Source organism: Oncorhynchus kisutch, unplaced genomic scaffold, assembly GCF_002021735.2.
Source record: "Oncorhynchus kisutch isolate 150728-3 unplaced genomic scaffold, Okis_V2 scaffold3815, whole genome shotgun sequence".
NCBI lineage: Eukaryota > Metazoa > Chordata > Actinopteri > Salmoniformes > Salmonidae > Oncorhynchus > Oncorhynchus kisutch.
This window is the reverse complement of record NW_022265760.1, coordinates 45,537-65,000: the sequence shown is the minus strand read 5'-3', so window position 1 is coordinate 65,000 and position 19,464 is coordinate 45,537. Positions and strand designations below refer to the sequence as shown.

General features: G+C 45.8%; 1 protein-coding gene across 6 annotated transcripts in view; it reads right to left on the bottom strand.

Moving 5' to 3' along the window:
- Positions 1–19,464, bottom strand: part of LOC109879248 (glutamate receptor 2-like) — a 73,112-nt gene that overhangs the window by 10,663 nt on the left and 42,985 nt on the right. For 3 of the 6 annotated variants that reach the window (XM_031821034.1, XM_031821033.1, XM_031821030.1), the window contains exons 13-14: positions 13,105–13,352; positions 10,489–10,603 (exon numbers count right to left, since the gene is read on the bottom strand). In XM_031821034.1, coding sequence (XP_031676894.1) covers positions 10,489–10,603; positions 13,105–13,352 — 363 coding nt within the window. Of the gene's footprint in view, positions 1–9,879; positions 9,995–10,488; positions 10,604–13,104; positions 13,353–19,464 lie in introns of all 6 variants that reach the window. The other 3 variants (XM_031821032.1, XM_031821031.1, XR_004209061.1) reach the window with 2 other exon arrangements.

Sequence of the window (19,464 nt, the reverse complement as noted above, 5' to 3'; positions counted from 1 at the left end):
AAGCCCACCATGACTCCAACCCTGTAGCTAGCTGGCAAGCCCACCTTGACTCCAACCCTGTAGCTAGCTGGCAAGCCCACCTTGACTCCAACCCTGTAGCTAACTGGCAAGCCCACCTTGACACCAACCCTGTAGGTAGCTGGCAAGCCCACCATGACTCCAACCCTGTAGCTAGCTGGCAAGCCCACCTTGACTCCAACCCTGTAGCTAGCTGGCAAGCCCACCTTGACTCCAACCCTGTAGCTAGCTGGCAAGCCCACCTTGACTCCAACCCTATAGCTAGCTGGCAAGCCATGACTCCAACCCTGTAGCTAGCTGGCAAGCCCACCTTGACTCCAACCCTGTAGCTAGCTGGCAAGCCCACCTTGACTCCACCCTATAGCTAGCTGGCAAGCCATGACTCCAACCCTGTAGCTAGCTGGCAAGCCCACCTTGACTCCAACCCTGTAGCTAGCTGGCAAGCCCACCTTGACTCCAACCCTGTAGCTAGCTGGCAAGCCCACCATGACTCCAACCCTGTAGCTAGCTGGCAAGCCCACCTTGACTCCAACCCTGTAGCTAGCTGGCAAGCCCACCATGACTCCAACCCTGTAGCTAGCTGGCAAGCCCACCTTGACTCCAACCCTGTAGCTAGCTGGCAAGCCCACCTTGACTCCAACCCTATAGCTAGCTGGCAAGCCATGACTCCAACCCTGTAGCTAGCTGGCAAGCCCACCTTGACTCCAACCCTGTAGCTAGCTGGCAAGCCCACCTTGACTCCAACCCTGTAGCTAGCTGGCAAGCCATGACTGCAACCCTGTAGCTAGCTGGCAAGCCCACCTTGACTCCACCCTATAGCTAGCTGGCAAGCCATGACTCCAACCCTGTAGCTAGCTGGCAAGCCCACCTTGACTCCAACCCTGTAGCTAGCTGGCAAGCCCACCTTGACTCCAACCCTGTAGCTAGCTGTCAAACCCACCATGACTCCAACCCTGTAGCTAGCTGGCAAGCCCACCTTGACTCCAACCCTGTAGCTAGCTGGCAAGCCCACCATGACTCCAACCCTGTAGCTAGCTGGCAAGCCCACCTTGACTCCAACCCTGTAGCTAGCTGGCAAGCCCACCATGACTCCAACCCTGTAGCTAGCTGGCAAGCCCACCATGACTTCAACCCTGTAGCTAGCTGGCAAGCCCACCTTGACTCCAACCCTGTAGCTAGCTGGCAAGCCCACCTTGACACCAACCCTGTAGCTAGCTGGCAAGCCCACCATGACTCCAACCCTGTAGCTAGCTGGCAAGCCCACCTTGACTCCAACCCTGTAGCTAGCTGGCAAGCCCACCTTGACTCCAACCCTGTAGCTAGCTGGCAAGCCATGACTCCAACCCTGTAGCTAGCTGGCAAGCCCACCTTGACTCCAACCCTGTAGCTAGCTGGCAAGCCCACCTTGACTCCAACCCTGTAGCAAGCTGGCAAGCCCACCTTGACTCCAACCCTGTAGCTAGCTGGCAAGCCCACCTTGACTCCAACCCTGTAGCTAGCTGGCAAGCCCACCATGACTCCAACCCTGTAGCTAGCTGGCAATCCCACCTTGACTCCAACCCTGTAGCTAGCTGGCAAGCCCACCATGACTCCAACCCTGTAGCTAGCTGGCAAGCCCACCTTGACTCCAACCCTGTAGCTAGCTGGCAAGCCCACCTTGACTCCAACCCTGTAGCTAACTGGCAAGCCCACCTTGACACCAACCCTGTAGGTAGCTGGCAAGCCCACCATGACTCCAACCCTGTAGCTAGCTGGCAAGCCCACCTTGACTCCAACCCTGTAGCTAGCTGGCAAGCCCACCTTGACTCCAACCCTGTAGCTAGCTGGCAAGCCCACCTTGACTCCAACCCTATAGCTAGCTGGCAAGCCATGACTCCAACCCTGTAGCTAGCTGGCAAGCCCACCTTGACTCCAACCCTGTAGCTAGCTGGCAAGCCCACCTTGACTCCAACCCTGTAGCTAGCTGGCAAGCCATGACTCCAACCCTGTAGCTAGCTGGCAAGCCAGCCATGACTCCAACCCTGTAGCTAGCTGGCAAGCCCACCTTGACTCCAACCCTGTAGTTAGCTGGCAAGCCCACCTTGACTCCACCCTATAGCTAGCTGGCAAGCCATGACTCCAACCCTGTAGCTAGCTGGCAAGCCCACCTTGACTCCAACCCTGTAGCTAGCTGGCAAGCCCACCTTGACTCCAACCCTGTAGCTAGCTGGCAAGCCCACCATGACTCCAACCCTGTAGCTAGCTGGCAAGCCCACCTTGACTCCAACCCTGTAGCTAGCTGGCAAGCCCACCTTGACTCCAACTCTGTAGCTAGCTGGCAAGCCCACCTTGACTCCAACCCTGTAGCTAGCTGGCAAGCCCACCATGACTCCAACCCTGTAGCTAGCTGGCAAGCCCACCTTGACTCCAACCATGTAGCTAGCTGGCAAGCCCACCTTGACTCCAACCCTGTAGGTAGCTGGCAAGCCCACCTTGACTCCAACCCTGTAGCTAGCTGGCAAGCCCACCTTGACTCCAACCCTGTAGCTAGCTGGCAAGCCCACCTTGACTCCAACCCTGTAGCTAGCTGGCAAGCCCACCTTGACTCCAACCCTGTAGCTAGCTGGAAAGCCATGACTCCAACCCTGTAGCTAGCTGGCAAGCCCACCATGACTCCAACCCTGTAGCTAGCTGGCAAGCCCACCATGACTCCAACCCTGTAGCTAGCTGGCAAGCCCACCTTGACTCCAACCCTGTAGCTAGCTGGCAAGCCCACCTTGACTCCAACCCTGTAGCTAGCTGGCAAGCCATGACTCCAACCCTGTAGCTAGCTGGCAAGCTCACCATGACTCCAACCCTGTAGCTAGCTGGCAAGCCCACCTTGACTCCAACCCTGTAGCTAGCTGGCAAGCCCACCTTGACTCCAACCCTGTAGCTAGCTGGCAAGCCCACCTTGACTCCACCCTATAGCTAGCTGGCAAGCCATGACTCCAACCCTGTAGCTAGCTGGCAAGCCCACCTTGACTCCAACCCTGTAGCTAGCTGGCAAGCCCACCTTGACTCCAACCCTGTAGCTAGCTGGCAAGCCCACCATGACTCCAACCCTGTAGCTAGCTGGCAAGCCCACCTTGACTCCAACCCTGTAGCTAGCTGGCAAGCCCACCTTGACTCCAACTCTGTAGCTAGCTGGCAAGCCCACCTTGACTCCAACCCTGTAGCTAGCTGGCAAGCCCACCATGACTCCAACCCTGTAGCTAGCTGGCAAGCCCACCTTGACTCCAACCATGTAGCTAGCTGGCAAGCCCACCTTGACTCCAACCCTGTAGGTAGCTGGCAAGCCCACCTTGACTCCAACCCTGTAGCTAGCTGGCAAGCCCACCTTGACTCCAACCCTGTAGCTAGCTGGCAAGCCCACCTTGACTCCAACCCTGTAGCTAGCTGGCAAGCCCACCTTGACTCCAACCCTGTAGCTAGCTGGCAAGCCATGACTCCAACCCTGTAGCTAGCTGGCAAGCCCACCATGACTCCAACCCTGTAGCTAGCTGGCAAGCCCACCATGACTCCAACCCTGTAGCTAGCTGGCAAGCCCACCTTGACTCCAACCCTGTAGCTAGCTGGCAAGCCCACCTTGACTCCAACCCTGTAGCTAGCTGGCAAGCCATGACTCCAACCCTGTAGCTAGCTGGCAAGCTCACCATGACTCCAACCCTGTAGCTAGCTGGCAAGCCCACCTTGACTCCAACCCTGTAGCTAGCTGGCAAGCCCACCTTGACTCCAACCCTGTAGCTAGCTGGCAAGCCCACCTTGACTCCACCCTATAGCTAGCTGGCAAGCCATGACTCCAACCCTGTAGCTAGCTGGCAAGCCCACCTTGACTCCAACCCTGTAGCTAGCTGGCAAGCCCACCTTGACTCCAACCCTGTAGCTAGCTGGCAAGCCATGACTCCAACCCTGTAGCTAGCTGGCAAGCCCACCTTGACTCCAACCATGTAGCTAGCTGGCAAGCCCACCTTGACTCCAACCCTGTAGGTAGCTGGCAAGCCCACCATGACTCCAACCCTGTAGCTAGCTGGCAAGCCCACCTTGACTCCAACCCTGTAGCTAGCTGGCAAGCCCACCTTGACTCCAACCCTGTAGCTAGCTGGCAAGCCCACCTTGACTCCAACCCTGTAGCTAGCTGGCAAGCCATGACTCCAACCCTGTAGCTAGCTGGCAAGCCCACCATGACTCCAACCCTGTAGCTAGCTGGCAAGCCCACCATGACTCCAACCCTGTAGCTAGCTGGCAAGCCCACCTTGACTCCAACCCTGTAGCTAGCTGGCAAGCCCACCTTGACTCCAACTCTGTAGCTAGCTGGCAAGCCCACCTTGACTCCAACCCTGTAGCTAGCTGGCAAGCCCACCATGACTCCAACCCTGTAGCTAGCTGGCAAGCCCACCTTGACTCCAACCATGTAGCTAGCTGGCAAGCCCACCTTGACTCCAACCCTGTAGGTAGCTGGCAAGCCCACCTTGACTCCAACCCTGTAGCTAGCTGGCAAGCCCACCTTGACTCCAACCCTGTAGCTAGCTGGCAAGCCCACCATGACTCCAACCCTGTAGCTAGCTGGCAAGCCCACCTTGACTCCAACCCTGTAGCTAGCTGGCAAGCCCACCTTGACTCCAACCCTGTAGCTAGCTGGCAAGCCCACCTTGACTCCAACCCTGTAGCTAGCTGGCAAGCCCACCTTGACTCCAACCCTGTAGCTAGCTGGCAAGCCATGACTCCAACCCTGTAGCTAGCTGGCAAGCCCACCATGACTCCAACCCTGTAGCTAGCTGGCAAGCCCACCATGACTCCAACCCTGTAGCTAGCTGGCAAGCCCACCTTGACTCCAACCCTGTAGCTAGCTGGCAAGCCCACCTTGACTCCAACCCTGTAGCTAGCTGGCAAGCCATGACTCCAACCCTGTAGCTAGCTGGCAAGCTCACCATGACTCCAACCCTGTAGCTAGCTGGCAAGCCCACCTTGACTCCAACCCTGTAGCTAGCTGGCAAGCCCACCTTGACTCCAACCCTGTAGCAAGCTGGCAAGCCCACCTTGACTCCACCCTATAGCTAGCTGGCAAGCCATGACTCCAACCCTGTAGCTAGCTGGCAAGCCCACCTTGACTCCAACCCTGTAGCTAGCTGGCAAGCCCACCTTGACTCCAACCCTGTAGCTAGCTGGCAAGCCATGACTCCAACCCTGTAGCTAGCTGGCAAGCCCACCTTGACTCCAACCATGTAGCTAGCTGGCAAGCCCACCTTGACTCCAACCCTGTAGGTAGCTGGCAAGCCCACCATGACTCCAACCCTGTAGCTAGCTGGCAAGCCCACCTTGACTCCAACCCTGTAGCTAGCTGGCAAGCCCACCTTGACTCCAACCCTGTAGCTAGCTGGCAAGCCCACCTTGACTCCAACCCTGTAGCTAGCTGGCAAGCCATGACTCCAACCCTGTAGCTAGCTGGCAAGCCCACCATGACTCCAACCCTGTAGCTAGCTGGCAAGCCCACCATGACTCCAACCCTGTAGCTAGCTGGCAAGCCCACCTTGACTCCAACCCTGTAGCTAGCTGGCAAGCCCACCTTGACTCCAACTCTGTAGCTAGCTGGCAAGCCCACCTTGACTCCAACCCTGTAGCTAGCTGGCAAGCCCACCATGACTCCAACCCTGTAGCTAGCTGGCAAGCCCACCTTGACTCCAACCATGTAGCTAGCTGGCAAGCCCACCTTGACTCCAACCCTGTAGGTAGCTGGCAAGCCCACCTTGACTCCAACCCTGTAGCTAGCTGGCAAGCCCACCTTGACTCCAACCCTGTAGCTAGCTGGCAAGCCCACCTTGACTCCAACCCTATAGCTAGCTGGCAAGCCATGACTCCAACCCTGTAGCTAGCTGGCAAGCCCACCTTGACTCCAACCCTGTAGCTAGCTGGCAAGCCATGACTCCAACCCTGTAGCTAGCTGGCAAGCCAGCCATGACTCCAACCCTGTAGCTAGCTGGCAAGCCCACCTTGACTCCAACCCTGTAGTTAGCTGGCAAGCCCACCTTGACTCCACCCTATAGCTAGCTGGCAAGCCATGACTCCAACCCTGTAGCTAGCTGGCAAGCCCACCTTGACTCCAACCCTGTAGCTAGCTGGCAAGCCCACCTTGACTCCAACCCTGTAGCTAGCTGGCAAGCCCACCATGACTCCAACCCTGTAGCTAGCTGGCAAGCCCACCTTGACTCCAACCCTGTAGCTAGCTGGCAAGCCCACCTTGACTCCAACTCTGTAGCTAGCTGGCAAGCCCACCTTGACTCCAACCCTGTAGCTAGCTGGCAAGCCCACCATGACTCCAACCCTGTAGCTAGCTGGCAAGCCCACCTTGACTCCAACCATGTAGCTAGCTGGCAAGCCCACCTTGACTCCAACCCTGTAGGTAGCTGGCAAGCCCACCTTGACTCCAACCCTGTAGCTAGCTGGCAAGCCCACCTTGACTCCAACCCTGTAGCTAGCTGGCAAGCCCACCTTGACTCCAACCCTGTAGCTAGCTGGCAAGCCCACCTTGACTCCAACCCTGTAGCTAGCTGGCAAGCCATGACTCCAACCCTGTAGCTAGCTGGCAAGCCCACCATGACTCCAACCCTGTAGCTAGCTGGCAAGCCCACCATGACTCCAACCCTGTAGCTAGCTGGCAAGCCCACCTTGACTCCAACCCTGTAGCTAGCTGGCAAGCCCACCTTGACTCCAACCCTGTAGCTAGCTGGCAAGCCATGACTCCAACCTGTTATATCCTTCCTGTTTGGCCCTGTCCGGGGGTGTCCTCGGATGGGGCCACAGTGTCTCCTGACCCCTCCTGTCTCAGCCTCCAGTATTTATGCTGCAGTAGTTTATGTGTCGGGGGGCTGGGGTCAGTTTGTTATATCTGGAGTACTTCTCCTGTCCTATTCGGTGTCCTGTGTGAATCTAAGTGTGCGTTCTCTAATTCTCTCCTTCTCTCTTTCTTTCTCTCTCTCGGAGGACCTGAGCCCTAGGACCATGCCCCAGGACTACCTGACATGATGACTCCTTGCTGTCCCCAGTCCACCTGGCCATGCTGCTGTTCCAGTTTCAACTGACCTGAGCCCTAGGACCATGCCCCAGGACTACCTGACATGATGACTCCTTGCTGTCCCCAGTCTACCTGGCCATGCTGCTGCTCCAGTTTCAACTTCCACCTGACTGTGCTGCTGCTCTAGTTTCAACTGTTCTGCCTTATTATTATTCGACCATGCTGGTCATTTATGAACATTGAACATCTTGACCATGTTCTGTTATAATCTCCACCCGGCACAGCCAGAAGAGGACTGGCCACCCCACATAGCCTGGTTCCTCTCTAGGTTTCTTCCTAGGTATTGGCCTTTCTAGGGAGTTTTTCCTAGCCACCGTGCTTCTCCACCTGCATTGCTTGCTGTTTGGGGTTTTAGGCTGGGTTTCTGTACAGCACTTTGAGATATCAGCTGATGTACGAAGGGCTATATAAATAAATTTGATTTGATTTGATTTGATTTGATTTGTAGCTAGCTGGCAAGCTCACCATGACTCCAACCCTGTAGCTAGCTGGCAAGCCCACCTTGACTCCAACCCTGTAGCTAGCTGGCAAGCCCACCTTGACTCCAACCCTGTAGCTAGCTGGCAAGCCCACCTTGACTCCACCCTATAGCTAGCTGGCAAGCCATGACTCCAACCCTGTAGCTAGCTGGCAAGCCCACCTTGACTCCAACCCTGTAGCTAGCTGGCAAGCCCACCTTGACTCCAACCCTGTAGCTAGCTGGCAAGCCATGACTCCAACCCTGTAGCTAGCTGGCAAGCCCACCTTGACTCCAACCATGTAGCTAGCTGGCAAGCCCACCTTGACTCCAACCCTGTAGGTAGCTGGCAAGCCCACCATGACTCCAACCCTGTAGCTAGCTGGCAAGCCCACCTTGACTCCAACCCTGTAGCTAGCTGGCAAGCCCACCTTGACTCCAACCCTGTAGCTAGCTGGCAAGCCCACCTTGACTCCAACCCTGTAGCTAGCTGGCAAGCCATGACTCCAACCCTGTAGCTAGCTGGCAAGCCCACCATGACTCCAACCCTGTAGCTAGCTGGCAAGCCCACCATGACTCCAACCCTGTAGCTAGCTGGCAAGCCCACCTTGACTCCAACCCTGTAGCTAGCTGGCAAGCCCACCTTGACTCCAACTCTGTAGCTAGCTGGCAAGCCCACCTTGACTCCAACCCTGTAGCTAGCTGGCAAGCCCACCATGACTCCAACCCTGTAGCTAGCTGGCAAGCCCACCTTGACTCCAACCATGTAGCTAGCTGGCAAGCCCACCTTGACTCCAACCCTGTAGGTAGCTGGCAAGCCCACCTTGACTCCAACCCTGTAGCTAGCTGGCAAGCCCACCTTGACTCCAACCCTGTAGCTAGCTGGCAAGCCCACCTTGACTCCAACCCTGTAGCTAGCTGGCAAGCCCACCTTGACTCCAACCCTGTAGCTAGCTGGCAAGCCATGACTCCAACCCTGTAGCTAGCTGGCAAGCCCACCATGACTCCAACCCTGTAGCTAGCTGGCAAGCCCACCATGACTCCAACCCTGTAGCTAGCTGGCAAGCCCACCTTGACTCCAACCCTGTAGCTAGCTGGCAAGCCATGACTCCAACCCTGTAGCTAGCTGGCAAGCTCACCATGACTCCAACCCTGTAGCTAGCTGGCAAGCCCACCTTGACTCCAACCCTGTAGCTAGCTGGCAAGCCCACCTTGACTCCAACCCTGTAGCTAGCTGGCAAGCCCCACCTTGACTCCAACCCTGTAGCTAGCTGGCAAGCCCACCTTGACTCCACCCTATAGCTAGCTGGCAAGCCATGACTCCAACCCTGTAGCTAGCTGGCAAGCCCACCTTGACTCCAACCCTGTAGCTAGCTGGCAAGCCCACCATGACTCCAACCCTGTAGCTAGCTGGCAAGCCCACCTTGACTCCAACCATGTAGCTAGCTGGCAAGCCCACCTTGACTCCAACCCTGTAGGTAGCTGGCAAGCCCACCATGACTCCAACCCTGTAGCTAGCTGGCAAGCCCACCTTGACTCCAACCCTGTAGCTAGCTGGCAAGCCCACCTTGACTCCAACCCTGTAGCTAGCTGGCAAGCCATGACTCCAACCCTGTAGCTAGCTGGCAAGCCCACCATGACTCCAACCCTGTAGCTAGCTGGCAAGCCCACCATGGATCCAACCCTGTAGCTAGCTGGCAAGCCCACCTTGACTCCAACCCTGTAGCTAGCTGGCAAGCCCACCATGACTCCAACCCTGTAGCTAGCTGGCAAGCCCACCTTGACTCCAACCCTGTAGCGAGCTGGCAAGCCGATCTTGGTGACAAGGTTCCTGCGCGGGAATCTTAGATTTGTCTTTTAATTTTAAAAGAACTGTCATTGATGTGATTTCAGATACGAGGAGAAATTGTCTGCCATGTTTTGTGTTTTGTTAAGGGCCCAGAGTGACCAAGAACGCTCAACCAATCACCCTACGGATATTATTGACTTTGCCTCCGGGCATCCTATGAAGGGAATTGTAACATACTGGTTTTGTGTGTGTAGACAGTGTGTAGTACTGTGGTGTGTTCTGTGTTAAACAGTACTGCATGTGAACAGCAGTCTCATCAACTCAAACCACACATTTATTTACCCTGCTAGCCTATGGGGTGTCGTTTGTAAAGTTGAATCATCTTAATGTTTTACAATCTGATTTATAAGGACGTTTTCTTTATTTGGACCTGATAAATCTATCTTTAGAAACGGCACCACATACTAGCCGGCCTGACACAGACAGTGTGTGTACAGTGTATGTGTGTGTCCCACTGTGACTGACCTTACTTCCTGAGTCCTTGGTTCCACATTCCCCTTTATCGTACCACCACTTGTTCTTTAGCTTGTCTAAGACTCCTTGTTCACTGAGTTTCAACACCGCTAGGTTTACTGGCACTCTTCACACGGCACGGGGAATAACATAAATAACATTAGCTATGTTATGTTATGTTATTATTTCATGACATACAGCTGTTATGTAGCCTTATGTAGCTTCCTGCCTCCCTACAACAGCTGTTATTAAGCCTTATCTAGCCTTCCTATGTGTTGTCTAATTGAGGTGGCGATAGGCCTTGTTGCTCTACATGTCCTGGCTGAACATTGAGCTCAACCAGACAGATAGGCACCAACGCATCACCCTGAGTAAGCAGCACAGACACAGAGCACAGCCTCTCTACTTCACATAGCTCAATGGTATGTGTATATATATATGCTTTTTATGACTGCCAAATAAAATCAATCAATCAATCCCCCTGATCCATTCAAGGAGTTCATTAGCTCCAGAATCCCAGGGGTGAGGTGTGTGTGTCGGCGCCGTGCCGTGTGTGTGCTGCTTACTCCCTGGCCTTAGTTACCAGTCTGTGGCCTGGTGGCGGCTGGGGTCGGGGCTAACCTTGCTTTCTCCTCCTCCGCTGCCACACTCTCCCTTGTCGTACCACCATTTATTTTTCAGTTTGTCCAACAGGCCCTGCTCATTCAGTTTTAACACGGCCAGGTTCACTGCATTTCTACCAAGATAAAACACACTGGTGAGACAGGATGATGTGACAGGTCTGTTCCCCGAGCTGATCCTTTGCAGTTAGCCTTAACCTTAGATATTACCATTACTGTTAGCAGTTAGCCTTAACCTTAGATATTACCATTACTGTTAGCAGTTAGCCTTAACCTTAGATATTACCATTACTGTTAGCAGTTAGCCTTAACCTTAGATATTACCATTACTGTTAGCAGTTAGCCTTAACCTTAGATATTACCATTACTGTTAGCAATTTGCCTTAACCTTAATATTACTACAACCATTAGCATTAGCACCAGGATTAGCGTAATCCTGTAAATCAGCATTAGCAATTAGCTTAGCATAATGTATCAGCGTCTGTTATTGGGAATGTGGCTAAAGGCTAGTGTACAGAGGGCTAACATAATGAGATAATATAATATACATGCTTGGGCTATAGCCAGTAATAAACTGGTTTATATTATAATAATAATTATAATAATAATATAATTATCAAGTAATAAACTGGTTTATATTATAATAATAATAACAATAATAATAATAATATGACCCAGTAATAAACAGGCCTAAATAATAACAATAATAATAATAATAATAATAATAATAATAATAATAATGATATTAATAATAATAATATGACCCAGTAGTAAACAGGCCTAAATAATAACAATAATAATAATAATAATATTAATAATAATAATAATAATAACAATAATAATAATATAATTATCAAGTAATAAACTGGTTTATATTATAATAATAATAATAATATTAATAATAATAATAATAATAATAATAATAATAATAATAATAATATGACCCAGTAGTAAACAGGCCTAACTAATAATAATAATAGTAATAATAATAATAATAATAATAATAATATGACCCAGTAATAAACAGGTCTAAATAATAATAATAATAATAATAATAACGATAATAATAATAATAATAATAATAATAACAATAATAATAATAATAATAATAACAATAATAATAATAATAATAATAATATTAATAATAATAATAATATTAATAATAATAATAACAATAATAATAATAATAATAATAATAATATTAATAATAATAATAATATTAATAATAATAATAACAATAATAATAATAATAATAATAATAATGATAATAATAATATTAATAATAATAATGATAATAATAATATTAATAATAATAATGATAATAATAATAATAATAATAATAATAATAATAATAACAATAATAATAATAATAATAATAATAATAACAATAATAATAATAATAATAATAATAATAATAATAATATTAATAATAATAATAACAATAATAATAATAATAATAATATGACCCAGTAGTAAACAGGCCTAACTAATAATAATAATAGTAATAATAATAATAATAATAGTAATAATAATAATAGTAATAATAATAATAATAATATGACCCAGTAGTAAACAGGCCTAACTAATAATAATAATAGTAATAATAATAATAATAATAATAATAATATGACCCAGTAATAAACAGGCCTAAATAATAATAATAGTCACATGACCCACAGTGTCAGAGAACAGACATCACTCCAGAGAAACAGAGTGATCAGACAGCAGTTCAACAGATAGGCATTTAAACAAATAAGAAACACAGCAGTCATGCAGATTGACTAATTAAAGATCACACTAGTGGCCTTGTAAGCATACTCCTCAACCATCCTTCCTCAGTACCCTGATATTCCCTAACCCAACCCCTAGCCCTAGCCCTAAACCCAAACCTGATCTTGACCCTCATAGTATGGCTGCTCCAAAACAACCCAGGCATTAGCGACAACATTCTCTCTTCAGCCAATCAGGAAGAAGCAAGATAACTATTGGTCTGAAGCCCATCCCTAGGTACTGCAGGGGTTTATTGTGACCAGCCACTAAGAACTATGGGTAATGTAGTCCTGTGGCCAGCCACTAAAAACTATAGGTAGTGTAGTTCTATTTCCAGCTGCCAAGAACTCTGGAGTAGTGTTGTCTTCCCTAGGCTTACAGGTGATCAGAGCTGGGAATGGGGAGTACTATACTGTACTATATTATACTAGACTATTCTAATATAAACCACTGTGTTTCAGATCATCAGGGTAGGTAAGATACTATAACAACATTAGAGAACATATTGTTATACTATAATATAATATACTATACTATACTAGCCTGTATATAAACCACTGTGTTTCAGATCATCAGGGTAGGTAAGATACTATAACAACATTAGAGAACATATTGTTATACTATAATATAATATACTATACTATACTAGCCTGTATATAAACCACTGTGTTTCAGATCATCAGGGTAGGTAAGATACTATAACAACATTAGAGAACATATTGTTATACTATAATATAATATACTATACTATACTAGCCTGTATATAAACCACTGTGTTTCAGATCATCAGGGTAGGTAAGATACTATAACAACATTAGAGAACATATTGTTATACTATCTCACCCACCTTAATGGGGAGCCTTTTGGCGTGGCGATGCCGTATCCTTTAGAGTCCAGGTTCCCTCCCACCTTCATGGTGTCGCAGGGTTTCCTCTGCTCGATGTACTCGTTCATGGTGGACTCCAGAAGGTACGCGTACTTCCCCTTGGACTTCCTGACTCTCAGCACCCCCTCCGCTGTCTTCTTCACAAACGGAGACGGCTCTGCTGACTTCATGTACTGCCACATCTTGTCAAACAGTGCTATCTTCGACCTCTGTTGAGAGACAACACATTATAACTACACCCTAACCTCTACACCCGCCACATCTTGTCAAACAGCAATATCTTCGACCTCTGTTGAGAGACAACACATTATAACTACACCCTAACCTCTACACCCGCCACATCTTGTCAAACAGCAATATCTTCGACCTCTGTTGAGAGACAAAACATTAGAACTACACCTTAGGGTAGGACGGTATACCGTATTCTACTATATACCGGTTTTGATACACAGACCAGTGTATTTTACTATATACAGGTGTTGATACACAGACCAGTGTGTTCTACTATATACAGGTGTTGATACACAGACCAGTGTGTTTTACTATATACAGGTGTTGATACACAGACCAGTGGGTTCTACTATATACAGGTGTTGATACACAGACCAGTGTGTTCTACTATATACAGGTGTTGATACATAGACCAGTGTGTTCTACTATATACAGGTGTTGATACACAGACCAGTGTGTTCTACTATATACAGGTGTTGATACACAGACCAGTGTGTTCTACTATATACAGGTGTTGATACACAGACCAGTGTGTTCTACTATATACAGGTGTTGATACACAGACCAGTGTGTTCTACTATATACAGGTGTTGATACACAGACCAGTGTGTTTTACTATATACAGGTTTTGATATACAGACCGGTTTGGGTCGTTACTTTACATTATATAAAGGTATTTCAATGTTTGACTTGTTTTGGACGACATTCTGCACATGTTCTCATCAATGAAACATTTGATCTCCATACAGTTTTCTGTTTCCAAAACTACAATCTGTAACAAACCCTTTTGTCAAAGTTTCTAAAAAATGTCATTGCTTAGAAGGAGGGCGATTTGAGATTCAGCACACACACACTTCACAGAGTAGGCAAATCCTAACGGGAATATTGCCTACCTGGTTAAATAAAGGTAAAATAAAAAAATAAATAAAAAAATATGCAAATATATATATATTTTTAAAGCTCTCTATGGTCAGGGCGTGACATGTAAAGTGTTGGTCCCATGTTTCATGATCTGACAGGTGTGGCATATCAGTAAGCTGATTAAACAGCAGGATCATTACACAGGTGCACCTTGTGCCGGGGACAATAAAAGGCCCGTTTAAAATGAGCAGTTTTGTCACAACACAATGCCACAGATGTCTCATGTTTTGAGGGAGCGTGCAGTTGGCATGCTGATTGCAGGAATGTCCACCAGAGCTGTTGCCTGAGAATTCAATGTTAATTTCTCTACCATAAGCCGCCCTCAGCGTCGTTTTAGAGAATTTGGCAGTACGTCCAACTGGCCTTTCAACCACAGACTACGTGTAACTACGCCAGCCCAGGACCTCCACATCCGGGTTCTTCACCTGTGAGATCGTCTGAGACCAGCCACCCGGACAGCTGATGAAACTGAGGAGTATTTCTGTCTGTAATAAAGCCCTTTGTGGGGAAAACTCATTCTGATTGGCTGGGCCTGGCTCCCCAGTGGGTGGGCCTGGCTCCCAAGTGAAAATCAAATCAAATGTATTGGTCCCATACACATGTTTAGCAGATGTTATTAGTCACATACACATGGTTAGCAGATGCTATTGGTCACATACACATGGTTAGCAGATGCTATTGGTCACATACACGTGGTTAGCAGATGCTATTGGTCACATACACATGGTTAGCAGATGTTATTGCGAGTGTAGTGAAATGCTTGTGCTTCCAGCTCCGACAGGGCAGTAATATCTAACCAGTAATATCTAACCAGTAATATCTAACTAAATGCTTGTGCTTCCAGCTCCGACAGGGCAGTAATATCTAACCAGTAATATCTAACCAGTAATATCTAACTAAATGCTTGTGCTTCCAGCTCCGACAGGGCAGTAATATCTAACTAAATGCTTGTGCTTCCAGCTCCGACAGGGCAGTAATATCTAACCAGTAATATCTAACCAGTAATATCTAACTAAATGCTTGTGCTTCCAGCTCCGACAGGGCAGTAATATCTAACCAGTAATATCTAACCAGTAATATCTAACTAAATGCTTGTGCTTCCAGCTCCGACAGGGCAGTAATATCTAACCAGTAATATCTAACCAGTAATATCTAACTAAATGCTTGTGCTTCCAGCTCCGACAGGGCAGTAATATCTAACCAGTAATATCTAACCAGTAATATCTAACTAAATGCTTGTGCTTCCAGCTCCGACAGGGCAGTAATATCTAACCAGTAATATCTAACCAGTAATATCTAACTAAATGCTTGTGCTTCCAGCTCTGACAGGGCAGTAATATCTAACCAGTAATATCTAACCAGTAATATCTAACTAAATGCTTGTGCTTCCAGCTCCGACAGGGCAGTAATATCTAACCAGTAATATCTAACTAAATGCTTGTGCTTCCAGCTCTGACAGGGCAGTAATATCTAACTAAATGCTTGTGCTTCCAGCTCCGACAGGGCAGTAATATCTAACCAGTAATATCTAACTAAATGATTGTGCTTCCAGCTCTGACAGGGCAGTAATATCTAACTAAATGCTTGTGCTTCCAGCTCCGACAGGGCAGTAATATCTAACCAGTAATATCTAACTAAATGCTTGTGCATCTAGCTCTGACAGTGCAGTAATATCTAACTAAACGCTTGTGCTTCTAGCTCCAACAGGGCAGTAATATCTAAGAGTTTCACAACCCAAAATATACATAAGTCTAAGTGAGGAATGGATTAAAATATACATATGTCAGAGCAGCATTGGACTAAGATACTGTGGAATAGTATAGAGTACAGTATATACATATGAGATGGGTGATGCAGTATTTACACACAATTAAAGTGACTAAGATACTGTGGAATAGTATAGAGTACAGTATATACATATGAGATGGGTGATGCAGTATTTACACACAATTAAAGTGACTAAGATACTGTGGAATAGTATAGAGTACAGTATATACATATGAGATGGGTGATGCAGTATTTACACACAATTAAAGTGACTAAGATACTGTGGAATAGTATAGAGTACAGTATATACATATGAGATGGGTGATGCAGTATTTACACACAATTAAAGTGACTAAGATACTGTGGAATAGTATAGAGTACAGTATATACATATGAGATGGGTGATGCAGTATTTACACACAATTAAAGTGACTAAGATACTGTGGAATAGTATAGAGTACAGTATATACATATGAGATGGGTGATGCAGTATTTACACACAATTAAAGTGACTAAGATACTGTGGAATAGTATAGAGTACAGTATATACATATGAGATGGGTGATGCAGTATTTACACACAATTAAAGTGGCTAAGATACTGTGGAATAGTATAGAGTACAGTATATACATATGAGATGGGTGATGCAGTATTTACACACAATTAAAGTGACTAAGATACTGTGGAATAGTATAGAGTACAGTATATACATATGAGATGGGTGATGCAGTATTTACACACAATTAAAGTGACTAAGATACTGTGGAATAGTATAGAGTACAGTATATACATATGAGATGGGTGATGCAGTATTTACACACAATTAAAGTGACTAAGATACTGTGGAATAGTATAGAGTACAGTATATACATATGAGATGAGTAATGCAGTATTTACACACAATTAAAGTGACTAAGATACTGTGGAATAGTATAGAGTACAGTATATACATATGAGATGAGTGATGCAGTATTTACACACAATTAAAGTGACTAAGATACTGTGGAATAGTATAGAGTACAGTATATACATATGAGATGGGTGATGCAGTATTTACACACAATTAAAGTGACTAAGATACTGTGGAATAGTATAGAGTACAGTATATACATATGAGATGGGTGATGCAGTATTTACACACAATTAAAGTGACTAAGATACTGTGGAATAGTATAGAGTACAGTATATACATATGAGATGGGTGATGCAGTATTTACACACAATTAAAGTGACTAAGATACTGTGGAATAGTATAGAGTACAGTATATACATATGAGATGGGTGATGCAGTATTTACACACAATTAAAGTGACTAAGATACTGTGGAATAGTATAGAGTACAGTATATACATATGAGATGGGTGATGCAGTATTTACACACAATTAAAGTGACTAAGATACTGTGGAATAGTATAGAGTACAGTATATACATATGAGATGGGTGATGCAGTATTTACACACAATTAAAGTGACTAAGATACTGTGGAATAGTATAGAGTACAGTATATACATATGAGATGGGTGATGCAGTATTTACACACAATTAAAGTGACTAAGATACTGTGGAATAGTATAGAGTACAGTATATACATATGAGATGGGTGATGCAGTATTTACACACAATTAAAGTGACTAAGATACTGTGGAATAGTATAGAGTACAGTATATACATATGAGATGGGTGATGCAGTATTTACACACAATTAAAGTGACTAAGATACTGTGGAATAGTATAGAGTACAGTATATACATATGAGATGGGTGATGCAGTATTTACACACAATTAAAGTGACTAAGATACTGTGGAATAGTATAGAGTACAGTATATACATATGAGATGGGTGATGCAGTATTTACACACAATTAAAGTGACTAAGATACTGTGGAATAGTATAGAGTACAGTATATACATATGAGATGGGTGATGCAGTATTTACACACAATTAAAGTGACTAAGATACTGTGGAATAGTATAGAGTACAGTATATACATATGAGATGGGTGATGCAGTATTTACACACAATTAAAGTGACTAAGATACTGTGGAATAGTATAGAGTACAGTATATACATATGAGATGGGTGATGCAGTATTTACACACAATTAAAGTGACTAAGATACTGTGGAATAGTATAGAGTACAGTATATACATATGAGATGGGTGATGCAGTATTTACACACAATTAAAGTGACTAAGATACTGTGGAATAGTATAGAGTACAGTATATACATATGAGATGGGTGATGCAGTATTTACACACAATTAAAGTGACTAAGATACAGTGGAATAGTATAGAGTACAGTATATACATATGAGATGGGTGATGCAGTATTTACACACAATTAAAGTGACTAAGATACTGTGGAATAGTATAGAGTACAGTATATACATATGAGATGGGTGATGCAGTATTTACACACAATTAAAGTGACTAAGATACAGTGGAATAGTATAGAGTACAGTATATACATATGAGATGGGTGATGCAGTATTTACACACAATTAAAGTGACTAAGATACAGTGGAATAGTATAGAGTACAGTATATACATATGAGATGGGTGATGCAGTATTTACACACAATTAAAGTGACTAAGATACTGTGGAATAGTATAGAGTACAGTATATACATATGAGATGAGTAATGCAGTATTTACACACAATTAAAGTGACTAAGATACAGTGGAATAGTATAGAGTACAGTATATACATATGAGATGAGTGATGCAGTATTTACACACAATTAAAGTGACTAAGATACAGTGGAATAGTATAGAGTACAGTATATACATATGAGATGAGTAATGCAGTATTTACACACAATTAAAGTGACTAAGATACAGTGGAATAGTATAGAGTACAGTATATACATATGAGATGAGTAATGCAAGATAAGGAGACATTATTAAAGTGGCTAGTGTTTCATTTCCTTAAAGTGGCCAGTGATTCCTAAGTGGGCAGGCCTATGCCCTCCCAGGCCCACCCATGGCTGAGCCCCTGCACATTCATGTGAAATCCATAGATTAGGGCCTAATTCATTTATTTAAATTGACTGATTTCCTAATATGAAGTGTAACTCAGTAAAATCTTTGAAATTATTGCTTGTTGGGTTTCTGTTTTTTGTTCAGTATATATCCATAAACCCTACACCCTAACCCCTGCTTCCTAGCCTCTAATCCCTACACCCTAACCCTGCTTCCTAGCCTCTAATCCCTACTCTCTAACCCCTGCTTCCTAGCCTCTAACCCCTACCAGCCTGTCACTACCAGTTCATTTTGGGCGTTGAGGCATGTGAATGTGTCTGATCGTATTGATGTGTGTATTACGCTTTATTGATGTGTTTATGAGAGTGTGTGATATGATGCATGGCCGCATTGGTGTATGTGTGTGTGTGTGATATCA